The 24191-nt window shown below is 40.6% G+C and overlaps 1 protein-coding gene across 1 annotated transcript in view; it reads right to left on the bottom strand.

Moving 5' to 3' along the window:
* The window catches only part of LOC140725089 (uncharacterized), a 133672-nt gene that overhangs the window by 101188 nt on the left and 8293 nt on the right, over positions 1–24191 (bottom strand). Inside the window, exons 2-6 of the mRNA XM_073040091.1 lie at positions 17251–17327; positions 16828–16914; positions 16006–16027; positions 2693–2863; positions 1388–1465 (exon numbers count right to left, since the gene is read on the bottom strand). Of these exons, the coding sequence (XP_072896192.1) occupies positions 1388–1465; positions 2693–2863; positions 16006–16027; positions 16828–16914; positions 17251–17327 (435 nt within the window). The remainder of the gene's footprint in view (positions 1–1387; positions 1466–2692; positions 2864–16005; positions 16028–16827; positions 16915–17250; positions 17328–24191) is intronic.

A 24191-nucleotide genomic window follows, 5' to 3' on the forward strand; every position in this document is an offset into this window, starting at 1 on the left:
GGGGAGTGCTTTAGAGGGAAATTGGTTGTAAGCAGGACTTTCAGGGTAAGGATCAGAGGAACTTGAGGACATCAGCAGCAATGATAGATGATGGGAGCCATCACTAGGAATACACACTTAAACCATTTTCCAAGATGGTAGATGCCTTGGATATCATTGCAGCAGCCGATGCAAAGTTTTTCTCCATTAAAATCATATTAAAGGAGGCTTCAAGCTTTCAGTAACATGCCTTCTTGTCATAGACAACATCAGACCAAATGAGAATAGGTTTAAGTGGTATTAAAGCAAATATTATGTCATTCAGTGTCATCTCACTTCTCCATTAGCCTCCATGCACACATACAGAGGATCGGAGACAAAGGTCCTGAAGAATACAGAGTCCCTGATGATATTTTGCTGTTAGATTTCTGCTCAATACATACAAAAAATTCTTCTTTCTGATACAAGTCTGCTGCATTATTTTGCAAGATGAAAGTCAATTAATTGGGTGTCATTAGAATAATAACTGCTAGAAAATAAAGACTAAATGTTTCTGTATACAATTGCAAACTCATAAGTGGACACTGAGTCTGTAATATCTAATTAATTTATGCATGTTGCTTCTGATCCAAAAAGTACTGTACAATCTTGTGCTGACTGTCAATTTGCACTACAAAGACTAGGGATACAGGGAAGAGAAAACTTCTTGAATGGCTGGCATTATTTAGAATTAGTCTGATCCTCTAAGAGTGGGTCAATCAACATCTTCTTCCACTCCACTTCCAGATTTCAGAATGGGCAATGAACCCACGAACACTTCCTCAGCAATTTTTCCACACTTTTTGCACTACTTACTTAACTTTGATGCAGCTATAAAGACATGACAGCAGCTATATTTTGTTAGGAGTTTGAGGAGATTTGGTGTGTCACAAAAAACACTCAAATTTCTACAGATGTACCATGGACATCATTCTAACTGGCTGCATCATCACCTGATATGGGGGTGGGGCTACTGCACAGGATCAAAGTAAGCTGCAGAGAGTTTTAAATTTAGTCAGCCTCATCATGGGCACTAGCCTCAGTAGTATCCAGGACATTTCAAGGAGCAATGCCTCAAAAAGTCGGCATCCATCATTAAGGGTTCCCATCAGCCAGGACATGCCCGCTTCTCATTGCTACCACCAGGAAGGAGGTACAGAAACCTGAAGGCACACTCAGTGATTCAGGAACAGCATATTCCCCTCTGCCATACACATACACAGTATACTTCATTTATATTTTTTATTATTATGTATTGCAATGTACTGATGCCATACAACAACAGGTTTCACGACATATGCGGGTGACGGTAAACCTTACTCTGAGTGACAATGCATTACAATTAATGATACAAAAAAAAAACACATACTTCTTTCGTTTCCTGACTATTAGATTCCTCAATGAGCAAACACCGCAGTCGGTCTTGTAGGCTTGAAGATGTCTTTTCCTACAATCAAGAGAAACAAAATAACGTGAAATCAAACAAGAAACTAAGGCGCCTGACATAACATTGTACTTGTAATTTTTGCCACTGTGAATCAATTTTCCCATCCTCTGAATGTAGAAGGAGCTTATACCCATCTCCTTTCAAATTTGCATTAGTCTGGGCTCATGTATCAAGTCAAATGAGTTGAAAATTGACTCCTCATAATTACTTCAAGAACTCACCACTTCATCAGACAGCAACTATAATTGAAAGTTTCCCATCCCAGACAATTTTACTTATGTCCAGTTTTCCACATCTTTCATGTCTCAATACACTTCAAAGGTTTGTGAATAATTATGCAAATATCACCACAAACCAGCAAATTTAAGCACTCCTTCTACATCACCAATCTGGCAACATTAGTTTTCTTTTGTACTTAAGATTCACACACTAGTACACAAAAATGAGGCCACCAATCTCAAAGATAATTTCTATAGTTTATTTTTGTTGCCAATTCAAAAATGACCAGCCACTGATAATACTTCTCATGCACTGTATTCACAAAGACCAAAAAAGTGGAGCAAGAGTAGTCCAACAGGCCCTTCAAACCTGCTCCACCAGTTAATTTGACTATGTCTAATCTATGCTGCCCTCAGCTCAAGTTCAATGTTATTTCTCCAAAACCCTCTATTCCTTGGTCTAGGAAATATTTATCCATCTCCACTTTATGTACTTCCATTGATACAGCTATCAGCCAGAGGCTGAGAATTCCTCAACTTCTGCACGACAACATTACTAGCTACCTTTATTTTAAATGAGCAGCCCTTTCATTTGCAAATATGTTCCTTATTCGAGATGCTGACAATAGTGAAAACATCAAATCTACCCTACCAACCTCACCAGTTATTCTTATAAATTTAAGGGAATACTGGTAAGATCTATTGAATCTCTCTTGGCAGGACAACCCTCTCATCCCAGAAATTAGTGTGGTGCATCTCCGTTAAACAGCCTCCAATGTCTTCTTTTTTAAATATAGCTAAGGTGACCAAAACTGTGTGCAGTATTCCAGGTGAGGTTTCAACACCCTGTACAGCTCCAACAAAGCCTTCCTATTATAAAACTTTTGCAATGAAGGTCACAATACTGTTAGCCTTTTTAACAAGATGCTGGAGCAGCCTGCGAGCTCTTTGCGATTCATTCACTGGAACACGTAGATCCCTCTGGACGATAAATAATCTGACACCTTACCTTACAATCTTCCAAAATGTTTTGCCTTAAGTCATATGGTGACTGCCGAACTTTTTCACAAATGGCCTGATAGAGACCAATCAGTTGTCTTCTTTTCTCTTTGACAGGAGAGGATCTAAGGCAGGATTTCCCTGGGGCATTCTGTTTTGGACATCTGTTGCACTCCTCTGACTACAAGTAAAAATAAAGAAATAAAGAAAAGCTGCACTCAACTTCAATGTTCTTTTAGATGGCAGACAAAATACATTACAGAACCATAGAGTCACAGAACACTACAGGCACTTTGGCTCAGCCTAACAGTTCCTGTTCTCAAACTGCCTGACGATAGAAGGTTAAAGAGATTGTGCGATCATTGACAATGCCGAAAGCCCTGCGAACCCTTCTGATATACAGGTAGTCCCCAAGTTACAAACATCCGACTTATGGTCAACTCGTACTTACGAACCAAGGAAGGAGAACGCCATTGGCCATTTTAAGTCGTTGCCAATGACACTGTGTTGAATGCTTAACTTTGTATTTGGCTTAAGTTTTTCTTAGTAAGATTCCCCCTGACCCCACTCCCCCACCCCTCCATTCCGGTCGGCTGGTGGCGCAGTGAGATCAGCGAGTTCGATCCAGTGACAGACCACTCCCGTGCCGGGTTGTTGTCGATCCAGTGACTCCCGTACCATCCTTGCCGGGTTGATGTCGAGCTCGCAGCTTGACCTCGTAAAAAAAAATGCCACCACCTCCAATTTAAATACCCACGCGGAATATTGTGGAGGATCAAATACCCAAACCCAGCACAGCCCCCACTTGTCCCTTTTAGTCTGTCTCAGTGTGGTGGTCCTTAGGACCCAGCGGACCTCGGGAGCCGGTGGAGGTCGGGACCCGCCGCCCGCAGTGTTTCTGTTCCATTGACGGGAAGCGATCGCAATTGAAAATAAAGTGGAAATAATAAAGCGTTTGGAAAGAGGTGAAATGCCATCGGTCATTGGAAAAGCGTTAGGCTACAGTCGGCCAACAATTGGAACAATTTTAAAGGATAACGGATAAAGTGAGAATAATGGAGCATGTGAAATGCCCTGCCCCAATGAAAGCTACAATTATTACTAAGCAACGCAGCGGTTTAATTATTGGAATACATACGTTTCTTAAGTGTTTTATACGCATAGAAAGGTAAAATATATACTATATACTAAGCCAAACGTTTGACGAACTGATGCTAAATAATACCGGATGTACTTGTTCCGACTTACCTACAAATCCGACTTAAGGACTGACTCAGGAATGGAACTCGTATGTAACCCAGGGACTGCCTGTAGTTCAAGCTGAAAGCATCTGAACTGCCAACACCTTCAGACCTGTAAACAGACCATAGCCCCTCCATACCCTTCCCATCCAAATCTCTCTTAAATGTTGAAATTGAACCACCACTTCCACTGCCAGCTCATTCCACACTCTCACCACCCTCTGAGTGAAGTTCCCCTTCTTGCTCCCCTTAAGCATTTCACCTTTCACACTTAACCCATGACCTTTATTCCTAGTCTCACCCATCCTTGGTGGAAAAAGCCTGCTTGCATTTACCGTATCTTTCCCCTCAATTTTGTATGTTTCTATAAAATCTTTTGCTCATTCTCATTGCTCTAGGAATAAAGTCCTAAGTTATTTAACCTTTTTCTATCACCAAGCTCAAGTACTTGTAAATTTTCCCTGCACTCCTTCAATCTTATTCAACCTTTCCTGTAGGTAAATGACCAAAACTGTACACAACACTCCAAATTTGGCCTCACCAACATCTCAACTTCAATGTACATCCCAACTCCTGTACTCAATACTTTGATTTATGAAGGCCAATGTGCCAAAAGCTTTCGTTATATCCCTATGATGCCACTTTCAAGGAATTATGGGTCTCTATTCCCAGATCCCTCTGTTCTACCACACTCCTCCATGCCCTACCACTCAGCGTGCAAGTCCTACCCTGGTTTGCCCTCCCAAAGGGAAACACCTCACACTTGTCTGCATTTAATGCCTGTTATTTTTCAGACCATTTTTCCTGCTGGTGCAGATCCCAATGCAAGCTTTAATAGTCTTCCTTGTTGTCCTATACTCCCCTAATTTGGGGTCATCTGAAAATTTGCTGGTCCAGTTTGTCACATTATCATCCAGGTCATAGATATAGATGACAAACAATAGACCCAGCAGTGATCCCTGAGGCACACCACTAGCCTCCAATCAGAGAAACAACCATCTACTAGTACTGTACTCAAATGTCAAGTCCAATTTACTAACTTATCTTAAATGCCGAGCAACTGAAACTTCTTGACCAACCTCCCATGTGGGACCTTGTCAAATGCTTTTCTAAAGTCCTTGTAGACACCATCCACTCCCTTACCTTCATCAACTTTCCTGGTAACTTCCTCGAAAAACTAAGAGAGGTTAGGCACAATCTACCATGTACAGCGCCATGTCGACTATACCTAATCGGTCCCTGTCTATCCAAATACTTATATAACTGGTCCCTTAGAATACCTCCCAATAACTTACCCACTACTGATGTCAGGTTCAACGGCCTGTAATTTTCCATCTTAACCTTAGAGCTTTTCTTAAACAACGGAACAACATTAGCTCTTCTCCAATGCTCTGGTACCTCACCAATGGCTAAGGATACGTTTGAAATAACTCTGCTAAGGTCCCTGCAATTTCTGCCCTCGCCTTCCACAGAGTCTGAGAGAACATCTGGTCAAGCCCTAGAGATTGATCCATCTTAATATGCCTTCAGACAGCAAACATCTCTTCCTCTGTAGACATTATATGGTCCATGACTTCACTGCTGCTTTGCCTCACTTCAATACACTTCTCTATCAGTCTCCCGAATAAACACAGACAAAAAAAATCCATTTAATAGCTCCCCCACCTCTTTCAATTCCATGCATAATTGACCATTCTGATCTTCCAGAGGACTAGTTTTATCCCCTGCTATCCATTTGCTCTTAATATATTTGCAGAAGCCTTTTGGATTCTCCTTGTCTGCTAGAACAACCTCAAGCATTCTCTTAGCCCTCTTAAGTGTTTCTGCAAGTACTTCATTTGCTCCTTTCTACCTATACCAGATATGCACCATCTTCTTCTAAACCAGGGCCTCAGTATCTCTCAAAAGCCAAGGTCCCCAAACCAGTTATCCTTGCCCTTTATTCTGACAGAAACATACAAACCCTGTACTCCCAAAATTTCACTTTTGACAGTTTCCCACTTACAAAGCACAATTTTACCTGAAAACAACCTGTCTCATTGCACACTTGCAAAATCCTTTCTGATAGCATCAAGATCAGCTTTTCTATTTAGAATCTCAACCAGAGGATCAGACCTCTACTTGTCCATAACTATATTGCACCTAATGACATTATGATTACTGGATGCAAAGTCTTCTCCTCCACAAACTTCTGACACCTGTCCGGTCTCATTCCCTAAAAGGGGATCTAGTATCACACCCTCTCCAGTTGGGACCCCTAGGTACTGATAGGAAACTTTCCTGAACACATTTGACAAACTCTAGCCCACCCAGCCTTTTTACTGTACGGGAGTCTCAGTCAATGTGTGGAAAGTTAAAATCACCCACCATCACAACCTTGTTACTTGCAACAGTCTGCGATCTCTACAAATTTGCTCCTCTAAATCCCGTTTTGTGGTCTATAATATAATCCTAATAATGTGTGAGCACTGCCGTGACATTTTCCCTGACTAATAATATCATCCCTCTCCCCTTTAATCCCTCCTGCTCTATCACATCTAAACCAACTGGACCCCAGAACAAGGAGTTGCCAGTCCTGCCCCTTCCTCAACCAAGCCTCACTAATGGCTACAATGTCATAACTCCAAGGCAACACAAGTGAATCTGCAGATGCTGGAAATAAATAAAAACACAAAATGCTGGCAGAACTCAGCAGGCCAGACAGCATCTATAGGAGGAGGTAGTGACGACGTTTCGGGCCGAAACCCTTCATCAGGAGGGTTTCAGCCTGATGAAGGGTTTTGGCCCGAAACATCATCACTACCTCCTCCCATAGATGCTGTCTGGCCTGCTGAGTTCTGCCAGCATTTTGTGTTTTTATTAATGTCATAATTCCATGTGCTTATCTGTGTCCCAAGGTCATCTGCCTTTCCTACAATACACTTGGCATTGAAATATACCCAACTCAGAACATTAGTCTACCGTGCTGAACCTTCACAAGCTTCTAAAAAGGTACAGGTGCTGCTGTGCGTTTTTCGTAATGAGCCTCGGACAGATCCCGATTAATGATTTGGGTGACGGAATTGATGGCTTTGAGGCCAGGTTTGCAGATGATACAGATAGGTGGAGGGGCAGGTAGCGTTCAGGAAGCAGAGAGTCTGCAGAAGGAGTTAGGTGTATGGGAAAGGAAGTGGCAGGTAGATAATAGTGTTGGGAAATGTACGGTCATGCACTTGCTAGAATGAATAAAGACAATATTTTCTAAATGGGGAGAAAATTCAAATATCAGAGGTGCAAGAAGAGAGCTCCCGTGCAGGATTCACTGAAGTTTAATTTGCAGGGTTTTGTATCTAGTGGCAAGGCAGGAAGACGCAATGTTGGCATTAATTTTGAGAGGACTAGAATATGAAAGCAAGGATGCAATGCTGGGACTTCATAAGGTTTTGGTCAACCACAGCTGGAGTATTGAGAGCAGTTTTTGTGTCCCTTATCCAAGAAAAGATGTGCTAGCATTGGAGAGAGTACAGAGGAGGTTCAGGAGAATGATTCTGGGAATAAAAGGGTTAACATATGAGGAGCATTTGATGGCTCTGGGCCTGTACTTGCTGGAACTTAGAAGAATGGGGGAGGGGAAAAACCTCATTGAAATCTGTCAAATATTGAATGGCCTAGATAGAGTAGATGTGAAGAGGATGATTCCCATAGTGGGGGAGTCTTGGACCAGAGGTCACAGCCTCAGAATAGAGGGACAATTATTTAGAACAGAGATGAGGAGGAATTCCTTTAGACAGAGGGTGACAGATCTGTGGAATTCATTGCCACAGACAGTTGTAGAGGATGTCACTGGATATATTTAAAACAAAGGTTCATGTGTTGTTGATTAGTCAAGGCATCAAGGGATACAAGGAGAAGGCAGAAGAATGGGGTTGAGAGGGTTAATAAGTCAGCCATGTTTGAATGGCAACATAATTCTGTTCCTATGTCTTATGGTCTTCAATGGTTCATATTTTATGGTCAGTGGCAAACAATATTTGCTGTTCATTATAAATATAATTCTTAACAAATTTAAATAAAAGATACCAAGTGTCATGTGATGAGCTTCTTTATAGGAACCTGCGACCTATGCAACCAGTGCAACCAATTGCACATCTTTTCAACCAATCAGTCTGAACTGTCTGAGTCATGCAGTGTTGAAGTTTACTGCAAATCAAAGCCAAAAATTGAAATGGAGGTAGAAATATAAATGGAACTGAGGAGAATTGAGACCTAACTGTTCCCAAATCTTCTGCAATAAATTAAAGCTGAACAATCAAACTTTGTGGTCCTAAGTTTTGAGCTCCAGAGAGCTGGTTTGGAAGCAATTAAGATCTATCATTTCAGTAAGGATTCAGTTACAGCTGGACAGACATGATCCAACTTTCTCAAGCTTATTTCATGGTTAAGTACCAAATTTGCTTCCACTTCTTGTCTTGCCAGTGTAGCCTTAACTATGCTGTGTAAATGAGTGTTTTTCTCACATCAGTTTTGGATATTTTGTCAACTGACTACATTCTAGATGTGCCTATCCCTGACCCCATCCCCAATGGGAATGGATTTTCTCTATCTCCTCGATCTATATTTTTCTAGATTTCAGATCTCTTAACCTTTTCCATTCCAAGGACAGACACCCTAGACTAATTATTAAACCAGATAATTAATGTCCTTTATTCCTGGAATAATTTTGGTACATCTCTCCAAAGATTTACATTTCAAGTTCAGGTTTATCATTCAACTCTACACATGTATACAGTTAAATGAAACAACGTTCTTCCGAGACCAAGGTGCAAAAATACACTACATAAAATTTACAGTATGTAAAATATTAATACAGTAATATTAACAGCCAAAAAATATCCTGCAGATGTACAAGTTGAGAAAGTGCATACACAACATAGCATACCCAGCCTAACAGTTCTCGGTCTCAAACTGCGGTACCTTCTGCCTGATGGTAGAAGGTTAAAGAGGTTGTGGGACAGATGGGAGAGATCACTGACAGTGCTGAGGGCCCTGCGAACGCACTTCTGGTATATGCCCTGGATGGTGGGTGGGGGTGGGGAGAAGAGACCCTGATAATTCTCCCGGCAGTTCTCACACTCCGTTGCAGGGTCTTGTGGTCCAATGCTTTGCAATTCCCATACGAGATGCTGATACAGTTGGTTAGAACACTCTCGATGGTGCCCTGGTAGAACGTGGTTAGAATGCGGGCAGAGAGCCTCACTTACCTCTGTCTCCTCAGGAAGTGGAGGCGCTGCCATGCTTTCTTGACTAAAGAGGTGGTGTTGAGGGACCAAGTGAGATACTTGTGATGTGCATTCCAAGAAGTGTGGTGTGGCTGCCTTGCTCCAAGGATGAGCCACTGTTGTGCAGTAGGGAGTAGCTAGCCTGCACCTTCCCAAAGTCCACAATCATCTCTTTATTCTTGTCCACACTGAGATCAAGCTGTTGTGCTTGCACAAGTCCACAGTCCCCTCCACCTCTTCTCTGTATGGCAACTCATCACTGTTGCTGATGAGGCCAACTGCTGTTGTATCATCAGTGAACTTAAATGATGCGGACCTAGCAATACAGTTACACTTCAGCCCCGTGGTAAATAGCCTCAGCAAATCTACCTTGGTGAATCTTGGTAGACAGCTCAAGAATACCCTCTGCCCCTCCTTAAATAACCACTATTTCAAAACTCCCAATCTACCCCTGCTAAGTTACTTCGGAAGTAAAACTGGCCTTCCTCTAATAGAGAACCTACTTTTCACTACAGGTTTAACTGAAACATGATAACTACCACAAAAATACTCTTCCACTGAATAACAAGGTGATGGCCGTCTCTTACTATTACTGCCCAAACCCTTTTGCCCTTGTTTGGAAATTTGCCTGTAGATTTGACCCACCTTCCTTGGATTTAACAGATTGTTATCATATAGTCCCATTGGAGTGACTGGTTCTTTTGGTCAACTCAAAAGTCTCTTTCAAAGATCCATCTAAAATGACAGCCTTTCACAGAACCACAAATGTTTCTTTAACCAATGCTTCCTCTACTCCATTTTTTTTAATCACTTCTGCAATCTACTCTGAAAACCCTGTAACAGAAATATTAATCTATGCTTAAGTAACAGCTAAAATAACAAAAGCTGTACATGTCTGTAAGTACTTGGTTACCATCTGCCTTGGCAACTAAGCCATTTTTATTCAGCTATAAGCATGTTTCATTTGGAATTATGCCATTTCTGTTTTCTAACTTTTGATTTATCTGTCCTTCAAACTCTCTCTCTCTGCTTTTAGTTTCCTAAACGCTACACTCCCTAATAACATGTGTAATCCCACCTACAAGGATACCGATCTCGATTCTGTTGAAGAGCAACTAGAATCTAAAGCACTGTCTCCTGCACCATCTCACTAACCATATATGATTCAGCTTTTTCCTCATATTCGATATTCACTTGCATGCAACAGGTACCCGCTGATAACAACCTCGAAGTTGAACTTCATAAATCTCTTTCTTAAAAGTGCTAAAATCTGTTTGTAGGAACCCTCCTACTCCTATTGAGAGGTGACTTACAAACTCTCATGTCTGTGACATATTCTCACATACATCAACGTACATATCTCACATACATGGTTTGCCTCAGGAATCTGTATTGGGTCCAATGTTGTTCGTCATATACATTAATGATCTGGATGATGGGGTGGTAAATTGGATTAGTAAGTATGCAGATGATACTAAGGTAGGTGGCGTTGTGGATAATGAAGTAGGTTTTCAAAGCTTGCAGAGAAATTTAGGCCAATTAGAAGAGTGGGCTGAACGATGGCAGATGGAGTTTAATGCTGATAAGTGTGAGGTGCTACATTTTGGTAGGAATAATCCAAATAGGACATACATGGTAAATGGTAGGGCATTGAAGAATGCAGTAGAACAGAGTGATCTAGGGATAATGGTGCATAGTTCCCTGAAGGTGGAATCTCATGTGGAGAGGGTGGTGAAGAAAGCTTTTGATATGTTGGCCTTTATAAATCAGAGCATTGAGTATAGGAGTTGGGATGTAATGTTAAAATTGTACAAGGCATTGGCAAGGCCAAATTTGGAGTATTGTGTACAGTTCTGGTCACCGAATTATAGGAAAGATATCAACAAAATAGAGAGAGTACAGAGAAGATTTACTAGAATGTTACCTGGGTTTCAGCACCTAAGTTACAGAGAAAGGTTGAACAAGTTAGGTCTTTATTCTTTGGAGCGTAGAAGGTTGAGAGGGGACTTGATAGAGGTATTTAAAATAATGAGGGGGATAGATCAAGTTGACGTGGATAGGCTTTTTCCATTGAGAGTAGGGGAGATTCAAACAAGAGGACATGATTTGAGAGTTAGGGGGCAAAAGTTTAAGGGTAACATGAGGGGGAATTTCTTTACTCTGAGTGGTAGCTGTGTGGAATGAGCTTCCAGCAGAAGTGGTAGAGGCAGGTTCGGTATTGTCATTTAAAGTAAAATTGGATAGGTATATGGACAGGAAAGGAATGGAGGGTTATGGGCTGAGTGCAGGTCGGTGGGACTAGGTGAGAGTAAGCGTCGGCATGGACTAGAAGGGCCAAGATGGCCTGTTTCCGTGCTGTAATTGTTATATGGTTTCAACGGCACAGTGTTAATTGGCCTAGACCAAACTAAGCTCAAGATACCTTCAACAATATGATCAAGTACTAGACCACATTTATTTTGGCATTTAGCACATAAATCATGGTAAAAGGCATTCTTGTTCCATTGGTCAGCATTTGGGATCAGCCTTGACAACAATCTTAGGTGTCTGCGTTCTCCATTCTCAAATGTTTTTAGACTTTGCAACCTGGAAGGAAGCTCTGCCTTATTGAGCTGCTGCAGCCTGGAAATTTCTCGTTATTGCTCAGCAACCAGCCAGCTTAATTACTCTTGCCAATGAACAAAAAACAACTAACTTCTAAACAGACAAGTCATATGAAGAATCAACATTCATTTGAAAAATAGATCTATGGGTGATGCTGACTTTCACGGAATGAAATAAAACCAAGTGAATTTTCGGGGATAATGTGGTACAAGGTTTTAACAGATCCAGTGGTTAAGGCAGAGCTGATAAGGATATACAGTCCCACTGCACTGCACGAAGTTGGAGAGTTCATTTACAGGCAACTTAAATTCAGATGAAGGTCTCATTTGCTTTACTTAAAAAGCTCAATGTCAACTAGGACAAAGCAGTCAACTTTATCAGCACCGTATCTGCCACCTTAAACACTGTTCCTTCACACCATGGATCAACCTGGTTGCAGAAACGTTAAAAGGTTTGTTCAACAGCACCTGAAAGTCGACGCCATTGCTGCTGCAACTGTTACTACTAACTTGGTGGGGGAGGGAGTGTAAGTATAGAAACACCAAAACCACCTGATTGGGTTCACAAGTGTCAGCGGTGCAATTCCCTGTATTTGCAGAAGAACACAAATCCTGTGCAGGATGTGGGGGCACATTGATATTGTAAATATTGCAACAAAGATAAATCATTTTAACTGCAAAAGTTTATAATCTGTGCCTCCCTGTGGTGAACAATGCAATTATTACCCTGTAGGCATATCTGTCAATTGTAGATTGGCTGATTTACCCAATTCAACTGGAAGTGAGAAAGAATTGATTTTCTTAGAATAGATCGGCCTCAAGTTATACTTAGACTACAATAATCTTTCTTCCATCGAGTGCTGTGCTAATTTGAAGAGAGAGTTTTCAGTCTGAAGAGATAATAGAAATGTGATTTTGTCCAACGATAATCACTGGTGGATTACAGAAGAGAATGCAGTAAACTTCAATATAACTACACTTTATTTCCTCATCCAGATAATACCATTATAGTTTTTCCCCAGTTAATAAAGTGGTTCCTTTCCAATAAAACTATTGTACTTTTGATCAGCTGAAACAATTTGAAACTTACATGTTCATCGTTCAATAACCTTTGTTGCCAGAAACAGAGAGGAGATGCTCAGGGGTTTCATTGCCCATTGATTATTTCATAGACTCCATTCCTTTAACCTGATCTAATATAAATGCTGTTGGTTTGCATGGAAACTCATTTTAAAGGTCATGTCCAAATATATTCCCTTTTCTTGGTCACAATGAATAAAACTACAAGGGGTGATTGATAAGTTTGTGGCCCAAGGTAGAAGGAGTCAATTTTAGAAAATCTAGCACATTTATTTTTCAACATAGTTCCCGCCTACATTTACACACACAGTCCAGCGGTCGTGGAGCATACGGATCTTGGACATCCAGAGTGTCCACAACAGGGGTGATTGAGAAGTTTGTGGCCTAAGGTAGAAGGAGATGAGTTACATGCAAAGGCAGTTCATCTCTTTGAGTGATTATACAGAAAGTTTGATGTTAATAACACATCTCCTTCTACCTAGGCCACAAACTTATCAATCACCCCTGCCGTGGACACTTTCTGCAGGTCCAAGATCCGTATGCTCCACGACCGCTGGACTAAGTGTGTAAATGTAGGAGGGGACTATATTGAAAAATAAATGTGCTAGGTTTTCTAAAATTGACTCTTTCTACCTTAGGCCACAAACTTATCAATCACCCCTCATAAGATTAGGGAACCTACTTGTTAGGTGACAAATTAAATAAATTAAAGTTTTTGTTACAGCAAAGATTTGTTAAGTGACTGGGGGGGACCTGCAGTATTATTCCATTTACAATGCCTATCCTATAGACTAATGGGAATTTTAAAAAAAACCTTCTCCATACACTCATTCCTAATCCTGAAATCATAATCCTATGTAAAGCAGGAGTGTATTCAGTTAGCATTTTCCACTCAAACTGCAGTTGCATATTCCAATGTTGAGTGGTCACAGAGTTCCCCTCAAAATGCCAGTCTCTTTTTGGCATGAATTTGATCTGTTTTTGGTCCAGAGTGGGAAGTGCCAAAGAGACATTCTGTAACGATCAATAAACCAATTGCTTGAAATCAAATGACCTTGCCTGGTGACTCAGGGTTGAGTGTGCCTGCACCCATGCCACCACAGCCCCCAGCACTCCTTCTCTGCCACTTGCCCCACACCCCTCTCACAGCGCTCCATCCTCACTATTCCCAACATCCTTTGCTTTCATCAGTTTTACAAATTTGTTCTCAGGTCCACGTTGACAAATACAGTACTGTGCAAAAGTTTTAGGCACTCTAGCTGTATACATGCCTAAGACTATTGCACTGTGCTGTATACTGTTTTTCATTTCCCTTTGCAGTCGTGGCTGCATCATCCTGCCCTTAGCATACTACTTCTTTGGGATACATCTATCCTATGCCTTCCAAATTTCTGCCAGGAACTCCAGATATTGCAAGTTCTATCATCACCCCTGCTAGGGTCCCCTTGTAATCAACTTTGGCCAACTCCTCTCTCATGCCTCTAAAATTCCCTTTACTCCACTGTAATATTGATTCATCTAACTTCAGCTTCTCCCTCTCAAACTGCAGGGTGAAGACCATCATATTATAATCACCGACTCTAATGGTTCTTTTACCTTAAGCTCCCTAATCAAATCCGGTTCATCATACAACACCCAACTCAGAATAGCCTTTCCCATAGTGGGCTCAACCACAAGCTGCTCTAAAGAGCCATCTTGTAGGCATTCTACAAATTCACTCTCACTTGGCACTAACCTGTACCTATTACATCCGCCCTAGGCGCGACACAAATTTTTGTCCAGCCAGCTCATTCAACACGAGTCACCAGCTCCAACGATACAGTTCCAACAGCTTATGACCACAGCAGGAGGTCTAACTTCCTCAGGACCCAGCAGCAACTACAGCTAAAACCAGCTGCAGTTCTCAAAAAGGAATGTTGCCTTACAGCAGCAGCAGTAACTACCAGGTATTTAGCAACTCATTCTGACCTGAGAGACAGCCAAGAACAGCACCTTCCTTGTGAGAAAACACCAGTGTACAGTGCTGTTTATAGTTAAGGTGCAGAAGGGTACTATGTTAATGCGGGCAAATGGGATTAGTGTAGATGAGTGGAAAGGTCAGCATCTATTGCTGGTCCAGTTCCTGTATGACTATGATTCAACATCTGAATTATACATGACTGGCAGTAAGGTACATTTTCCCTGCTGCCTCTCACCGGTATCACATGTTCATCTCACAGCCACATGCAATCAGCTCTGCTAAAGCAAATGTAAATTATTGCACATTCACAATTCCAAGAAATAATTAGATGCCTCCTCAGCACTGCACCAATGCAAATATTCGTTAGAAACGAGGTCGTTATACCTCCCATGGTGTCTGTAAAATAATAGAATCAAACTGATTTCATAGAAGTGCTCTCAATGCACAAACAAATGTTACCTCAGTTGTCATGATTGCTGTTTTTACCTTCAAAAAATTACATGAGCCTTGGACACTTTCCACAACACTGGTAGCAGCCGTTTTCGGTTTGCAGACTTTCAATGTCATTGGGATTCTGCCACACTTTGCCTGCTCCTTTGTACCTGGTAATTTCATTTGAGATTCAAAAAATGCCTTCCTTTCACTCACAAAAGGTCCACGGGTTATCTTGACAGACTGTGAACCTACCAGAGGCAGTAAAGAAGAGCACATTAAAATGTCCGTGCTCCTACGGCATATCCCCTCATATACACTACATTCGTTATGTCAAAAAAAAAAGCTCTACCTTACCACTCCCTGTAGCTGCCAGTTTGCAAGATCCCAGAAATGGCAGTGATCATCCTGACCTCAGTGGCATGACTCAACACATCTCTCACTCATCCACCTCTCTGGCATGATCAGGAATAGTCAACAGAATGTCTCCACATGCAATTTATATAATAATCCTTACAGTTGACAGAAAATTTTCACCCTAGGTCCATATATAAGTGAATGCACAATAAATAACTAGAAAGTTTAACAATCCAAATATTTCTTACAAATCATGTTTGATGATGATAACTTATTCAATTATTCTGAATTCAAATCCTTCATCTTGAAACAAATAAACTTTCTTTTCTTGCTTTGTAAACTTTAAATAAAAGGATCATATAAAACTGTGGTGCAAAAAGAATGGCACATACCTGATTTTGTTTCTTCAGGATGCTGTGGAAAGATTGAACAATTCAATTTCAGTTGCAATGAAGATTTTTTGGTATCATTCAGCAACCATCTCTTATGAATAACATCGTTCTTAACAAATAAACAAGGAAATACAATAAAATTCAGCAGATAGAAATTGATATTTCATTATACTTTTCAATCTATTAGCTAAGTTGAAAGGCACAAAGCATTTTCTGCCAAAATTCTTGATTGTAGTATTAATTTGTTAACTTCTTCACAAAGATTCACATCACAATCAATCACACCTTTTACACTAATTCTGAATTAATCCTATTTTTCTTTTTCACTTTACATTCTCTTCAAATTCTCTCCAGATTATACCACTCATCTACACACTAGGGCAAACGACAGTGGCCAGCAAAACTTCCAACTGACAATTCTTTGAAATGTGGCAGAAAGCCAGAGCACCTAGCAAAAATCCACACAGTCACAGAGAGAAAATACAAACTTCACATAGACAGCACCAAAGGTTAGGAGTGAACCCTGGTCCGTTTTGTCACTGTATTAACCAAATGTTAAGTAGTTATTATCTAATAATATTTTTATCACTTTTACTGGGATACTGAGGCAAAGCCTTCTGAGGCAATAGCTTCAAGTGTGTTTTAAAGTTTTAATAAACTGATATTGAATATGAAATATTCATTGTTATATAAAGGTAGCTTCCCCAAAACAGGATAAGGCAGATACATGACAACTGTCACCAGTTAAAAAATGGAAAAGATAGCTAATGCAAAACATGACACTTGAACTGTAATACTGCATGGTAAATGTACGGTACTTACTGCAGTGCTCCAATGACTGAACACCGGCACTCCATCCACCAACACTTTATCCATTTCTCACAGACATTTAACACCTCTGAGCAGTTCCTATGAAATTGTCAATTGTGTATTATTATATATCTAAAAACATCTCACTCTCTTTTCATTTGACAGCAACAGTGATGAAGAAATTAAGTTGCAACATCTGAGCAACTTGAAAGAATGCAATTTGTAGTAAGTTTGAATTGGACATTTTTGGTCTAAATCGTGTATTGCACTTCCAAATTAAAAAACATTGTTACAAAGAAAAATAACAAATGTTTAAGTATTCACACGTTTTATTGTTTTACTTGTATCATAACAAGATTTTGGTTACTTGGAATTTAAAAATAAGCACATTAACAATTACCTAATGCAACAATAATACATGAACAAAATTCTTACCAAATATAGTTAAGACCTTGAATTTTGCTGTTGATCAAAAGTTGGGGTAGTTCTACCAGTTCCTCCTCAAAATGCATCTGTTGGAAAGTGAGTCAGAAAATTGTGTTGATACTTTGGGATATTCTTGGACCAGTATGGTTAGAAACATTAAATCATGCTATTGGAAATGGCACTTTCCATAGAGATCTAAACACAGCCCTGATCACAGTTATACCCAAGCCCAGTAAGGACCCCTTGGAGTGTGCCAATTACCGTCCAATCTCCTTGATAAAATCCGACCTCAAGATATTTTCCAAAGTCTTAGCCAGTAGTCTCGAGACAGTAGCTGGGAAAATAATTAGCCCAGATCAAACGGGCTTTATCGGGGAACGTCACGCATCTGATAATATTTGCCGGCTCCTACACATACTGAGTGCAACACATAAAATCCCGCCTGCCTGGGGCCTGCTATTTTTAGATGATGAAAAAGCGTTTGATCGCATTGAATGGCCATATCTTTGGAGAGTTCTAAAAAAAATTTAAGTTCGGCGATAAATTTATCAATATGATTCAAACACTGTATGTTGATCCTTCAGCCCAGTAGGTGTGGGAGGAGGCTTCTCAGATTATTTGACATAAGACGGGGCACACGACAAGGGGACCCTCTGTCTCCTTTAATTTTTACTATACCTATTGAACTGCTTGCATTTAATTAGAAACTCTTCTCAGATCTCCCCTAATACAATAGGTACAACATCACATTCATTATCGCTTTGCACGGACAATACACTAGCTTATATGGCAAATGTTCAACAAACTCTCCCCTAGGTTTTAAAAACACTGAAGCAATTTGGATTTCTTTCAGGATACAAAGTTAATCTGTCAAAATCAGCACTGATGCTGATTAATATGGGTAAAAGTAAGGTGTCTCCCCCTCCCCAGATTAATGTTACAAATGAGGTCCTCTACTTGGGTATTAAAATTAATACTTCCCTATCGTCTGTGGCTAAAACAAATTACTCCTTAATTTTGAAAAAAATAGATATTAATAGATGGAGACTCCTGCCAGCTTCAGTCCCAGCCTGTATATCGGTCATTAAAATGAACATCTTACTCCGCATTAATTTTATCAGCTCAATGATCCCATTTGCACCTCCAGCAGGATATTGGCAAAAACTGGACTCCTTACTACGATGCTATGTTTGGAATGGTAAACGATCCAATATAAAGTAGTCAGCTCTACAATTCAAAAAGTCATATAGGGGATTGGCATGTCCAAATTTTAAATTGTATCACTAGGCATTTGTATTAAAACGTCTTAGCTATTGGATGGAGGAGGATAAAGTTTCATCATGGAAAAATATAGAACAAGAGCTAATAACACCAATAAGGTTGAAGGACTTTCTCCTTATAGGTATGTCTACCAAAAGATGTAATTTGTATTACGGTCCAGTTTTAAGCCATATGCTACAAGTGTTTAGAGCAGCAGAAAAATTCCTAAAATTTAAAAGCATATGGTGCAAATCTTCTCTATTATGGAACAATAATCATCTTCTATCTGGGGGGGGGGGGAACCATTCACTAACAGAATTTGGGAGGATAAAGGTATTATTACTCTTCAAAATATTAATGGGACAAGTACTATCCTTGGGGGTCAGATTTAAAGGACCATCCCATTTTAAGTTGATTACAGGCTGCTCCAGGACAGATATTCTCATATATCTATGATAAATTAAACTCCCAGAAATATATGCCCACATCAGGAATGAAAGCCTGGGATAGGGACATATCTGAATTGGGACAAGACTTAGACTGGGATGCGATTTGGGATAATGCTGCCAGTGCTTTGAAAAACCCAAATCATTGGTATATACACTTGAAATTTTGTCATAGAGCATATTTAACACTGAGAATTAGACATCAAATGGGACTGGTTCCTGGCCATATTGCTCATTTTGTCCCCACAGAATCGTTGGCTCTTTTATTCATGTTGTATGTGAACGTCCAGGGGCTTTTAGTTTGTGGGGGATGGTTATCAGTACTCTTACAGAGCTAACGGGGGTACAATTACCAATGGACTCCACTGTACATCTTCTAAATGATGACTCCCACCTTTCCCTTATGGAAAAAACATGCAAAATCTAGCTAGCAGGCCTGACTGCAGCTAAGAAGATTGTAGTCCAGTGTTGGAAACCTTCTCATGATATTTCAAGTACTCACTGGCTTCAGAGCTTTTTGGACATTTCTTACCTGGAATTATCATCGGCAAGAGTAAATGATGCCAAACACAGTCTTAATGTGGACAAATTTGATATCTAACTTAAAAGAACTTCTGTTAAAATAGGAATGCTCTGTCTGTGTATACACTATTATCCAGTTGGTTGGTGGAGGGGAGAGGGGTGGGGGGGGAGAGAGGGGTTGATGGGGGGAAGGGGTGGAGATAGGGTGGGGATGGTGAAGAGGAAGAGGATGAGGGGTGGAGGGGGGATGGTGATGAAGGTTGGGAGGTGGCTGGGTTAAACAGTCAAAATGTAATCAGCAACTGGTTGTATTGAATGTAATTTCTTGGCATTGCAATAAAAATTAGTGATAAAAAGAAAATGGTGTTGATTAATTTGTTCAATGATGAAAGGAGATGTACAAAATAACAGCACTGCAATATAGACAGAAAACAATTAAAGGCTCAGATTTTTGATCAATAATTTTAAATATATAGTTCGGTACATGTAATGCTTTGTAAATGCAGCAAAACAGAAGGTGAAGAGTTCTATTTATATTAAAATAAGCCTCAGAAATTTAATTTGTGATAAAGATGGAACTGATCTATCTGCACAAGTCCAAGATGCTTGCCTCAGTGGCCTATAAAGTCACGACAGTAATACACTGTCCATGCTCCCCACTCTACAACCCAATTAGACCACGTTTTCCTGGATTTCAAGTATCTATTTCCTGAACCGTATGATACAAGGTGGATGGCAACACCCTGTATCTCCTGGAAGCCTTTACTCCTGCTTGACAGATATTAGAAAGCATTTACAACAGCACAAACAAAAAATGCTGGAAACATTTCAGATTCTTAATTGCTTCACTGCTGAGTGATTCCAGCATCTTCAGTTTTTTTTTGACACTTCAACCACAGAGAGTGCCAAAACAAAAATAGTGTTCACCCTCTTTGGAAGTTTATGTTTTATTGTTTTACAACATTGAATCACAGTGGATTTAGTTTGGCCTTTTTTGACACTGATCAACCCAAAAGACTCTTTCATGTCAAAGTGAAAAGATTCCACAAATTGGTGTAAATTTATTACAATCATTAAATACAAAATAATTGATTGCATAATTACTCACACCCTTCAAGTCAGTATTTAGTAGAGGCACCTTTGGCAGCAATTACAGCCTTGAGTCTGTGTGGATATGTCTCTATCAGCTTTGCACATCTGCACACTGCAATTTTTCCCCATTCTTCTTTATAAAACTGCTCAAGTTCTGTCAGATCACATGGAACAGCCCTTTTCAAGTCCAGCCACAAATTCTCAATTGGATTGAGGTTTGGACTCTGACTTGGGCACTCCAGGGCATTAATTTTGTTGTTTTTAAGCCATTCCTGTGTAGCCTTAGCTTTATGCTTGGGGTCATTGTCTTGCTAGAAGACAATTCTTCACAGTTCTCTTGCAGACTGCATCAGGTTTTCCTCCAGGATCTCCCTGTATTTTGTTGCATTCATTTTGCCCTCTATCTTCACAAGCCTTCCAGGGTCTGCTGCAGTTGAAGCATCCCCACACCATGATTCAGCCACCACCATGCTTCACAGTAGCGATGGTGTATTTTTAATGACATGCGGTGTTTAGTCTGATGGCCAAAATGCTGAATGTTAGTTTCTTCAGACCATAGAAGCTTCTTCGGGCTGACTTCAAAGTCTCCCTCAAGCCTTCTGGCAAACTCTAGCTGTGATGTCATGTGAATTTAAAACAGTGGCTTTTTCTTTGCCACTCTCTCATAAAGCTGTGAAGCACCCAGGCTAGGATACTGACTCACCAGCAGCTGGACCTTCCAGATACAGGTGTACTTTTACTACAATCAATTGCAACACAGTGACCTCCATTTACCTAACTATGTGACTTCTAAAACCAATTGGCTGCACCAGTGATGATTCAATGTGTCATATTAAAGGGGGTGCATACTTAGGCAATTATTTTGTGTTTTACAGGATGATAGGATGCAGAAGTGGGCTGAGAAGTGGCAGATGGAATTCAACCCGGAGAAGTGTGAGGTGGTACACTTTGGAAGGACAAACTCCAGGGCAGAGTACAAAGTAAATGGCAGGATACTTGGTAGTGTGGAGGAGCAGCGGGATCTGGGGGTACATGTCCACAGATCCCTGAAAGTTGTCTCACAGGTAGATAGGGTAGTTAAGAAAGCTTATGGTGTGTTAGCTTTCATAAGTTGAAGGATAGAGTTTAAGAGTCGCGATGTAATGATGCAGCTCTATAAAACTCTAGTTAGGCCACACTTGGAGTACTGTGTCCAGTTCTGGTCGCCTCACTATAGGAAGGATGTGGAAGCATTGGAAAGGGTACAGAGGAGATTTACCAGGATGCTGCCTGGTTTAGAGAGTATGGATTATGATCAGAGATTAAGGGAGCTAGGGCTTTACTCTTTGGAGAGAAGGAGGATGAGAGGAGACATGATAGAGGTGTACAAGATATTAAGAGGAATAGACAGAGTGGACAGCCAGCGCCTCTTCCCCAGGGCACCACTGCTCAGTACAAGAGGACATGGCTTTAAGGTAAAGGGAGGGAAGTTCAAGGGGGATATTAGAGGAAGGTTTTTCACTCAGAGAATGATTGGTGCATGGAATGCACTGCCTGAGTCAGTGGTGGAGGCAGATACACTAGTGAAGTTTAAGAGACTACTAGACAGGTATATGGAGGAATTTAAGGTGGGGGGGTTATATGGGAGGCAGGGTTTGAGGGTCGGCACAACATTGTGGGCCAAAGGGCCTGTAATGTGCTGTACTATTCTATGTTCTATGTTTATATTTGTAGTTAATTTAGATCACTTTGTAGAGATCTGTTTTCACTTTGATGTGAGAAGTCTTTTTCTGTTGATCAGTATCAAAAAAGCCAAATTAAATCCACTGTGATTCAATGTTATAAAACAATAAACACGAAAACTTCCAAGGATGGTGAATACTTTTTATGGGCACTGTAGAGAAGGTAACTAACATCTAGGACACACTCACAAGCTCAGTTAGTTGTCAAAGCTTTCAGACTGTTTGTACATCCAAAAACTTAAAAACTAACCACAATGAAAGTTATAAAAACTACACAAAACAGAGAAGTTACTTCAAGTTAAAATTCAAAAATTTGCAAATAATTCAATCCTCTCCCTCTCCACTGAAATGAAGGGAGCTGATGAACCTACAATGGGTCTCATCTGCTGTCACCTAGGTAGCTGGCTTACCCACAGCAAATGTTAGTGAGTGTCAGGAATTTAGCATACAGTCACTGAAATCTAAGAGTTCAACATTTGGGCTCCCTTAGCCAACCACTGTCAGCATTTCTCAGGATGCTGACTTCCATTTGTCCAGGAAGACTGGGCTTTGAGAAAGTAATGGAGCAATGAACAAGTTTAATTATTCTTAATGCATGTTGAGAGATGATTTTGTTTACTGTGACTGTCATAGAATGACAATGAAGGGCATTCTATGTTTTTGATCCAATGAATATTAAGTTCCAGTTTATTGTCATCTGACTATACATACTATATGTACAACCAAACAAAATGTTCCTCCAGACCACTGTATAACCACAACAAATGAAACCCCGCTGGTTTCCCTGGCTGCGCAAGTCTAGGGAATACACACTCCGGTCCCACCAAACCCATGAGTTTGAGACGGCTCTCCCACCCCAAACCCTGGTTTGTGTGGATGCTGTGTAATTTTCTACCCTGTTACCAGTCAGTGCCAAGAAACAGACAGCACACTGCATACAATTAAAGGAATTACATTTATGAATCTTAACTAACGGGTTAATAAAGAAAAGAAAGAAAAAGACAAAAAGGGTCCATTATAATTAAACAGTGAAATGTGTTCCCCACCATGTGGAATCCAACGACCGGTTCTCCACAGTGTCTTCTCTCTTCATCTCCCGCCGAACCAAAAAAAAACAGGACCAACCTTAGTGTCCCTACAAAACCTCTCCCTGTGTTCTCTTGAACCTTCTCCCAGTTCCATCATCCTAATCAATAACCCAAGCAGGCTGAAAGCAGAACAGACAGCTCTTACAGAACTGTTAAAATGAACTATCTACAGCATAGCAGTAAAAATGTGAACCAGGGTGTTACACATATAATACACACATACCACATACAGTAAATAAAAATATTACCATACATTAATAAAATAATTCAAAATGCACTTAATCCACAGCACAGGTAAACATTAAACAGTGCAGCCAACAGCTCACTGTCCTAGCGATGAGACCTCGGTGGCGGCAGGGAATTCATTAGTCTACACGCTTGAGGGAAGAAACTGTTACCCAGTCGAGTAGTCCTACTCCTGATGCTCCTGCACCTCCTTCCTGTCAGTAGTGGGTCAAAGAGATTGTGGGATGAGCGGCAGGGATCCTCAACGATGCTTCGGACCTTCATCTGCGGTTCTTCCGGTAAGTGTCACAAATGGGAGGAAGGAAATCCCTAGGGATCCTCCGGGCAGTTTTTACTATCCTCTGTAAGGCCTTGCAGTTTCCATACTACACAATGATGCAACCAGACTGGACATTCTGTAGAAAGCTGTTAGAATGGGGGATGAGAAGCCTTGCTCTCCTTAGAAAGTGTAGACACTACTGCGCCTTCCTGACCAGTGAGGTGATGTTGTGAGTCCAGGTTAGATCATCCATTATGTGAACACCAAGAAACTTTGTGCTCTTCACTTTCTCCACAGCAGAACCATTGAATTGCAA

The sequence above is a fragment of the Hemitrygon akajei genome, chromosome 3 (assembly GCF_048418815.1).
Source record: "Hemitrygon akajei chromosome 3, sHemAka1.3, whole genome shotgun sequence".
NCBI lineage: Eukaryota > Metazoa > Chordata > Chondrichthyes > Myliobatiformes > Dasyatidae > Hemitrygon > Hemitrygon akajei.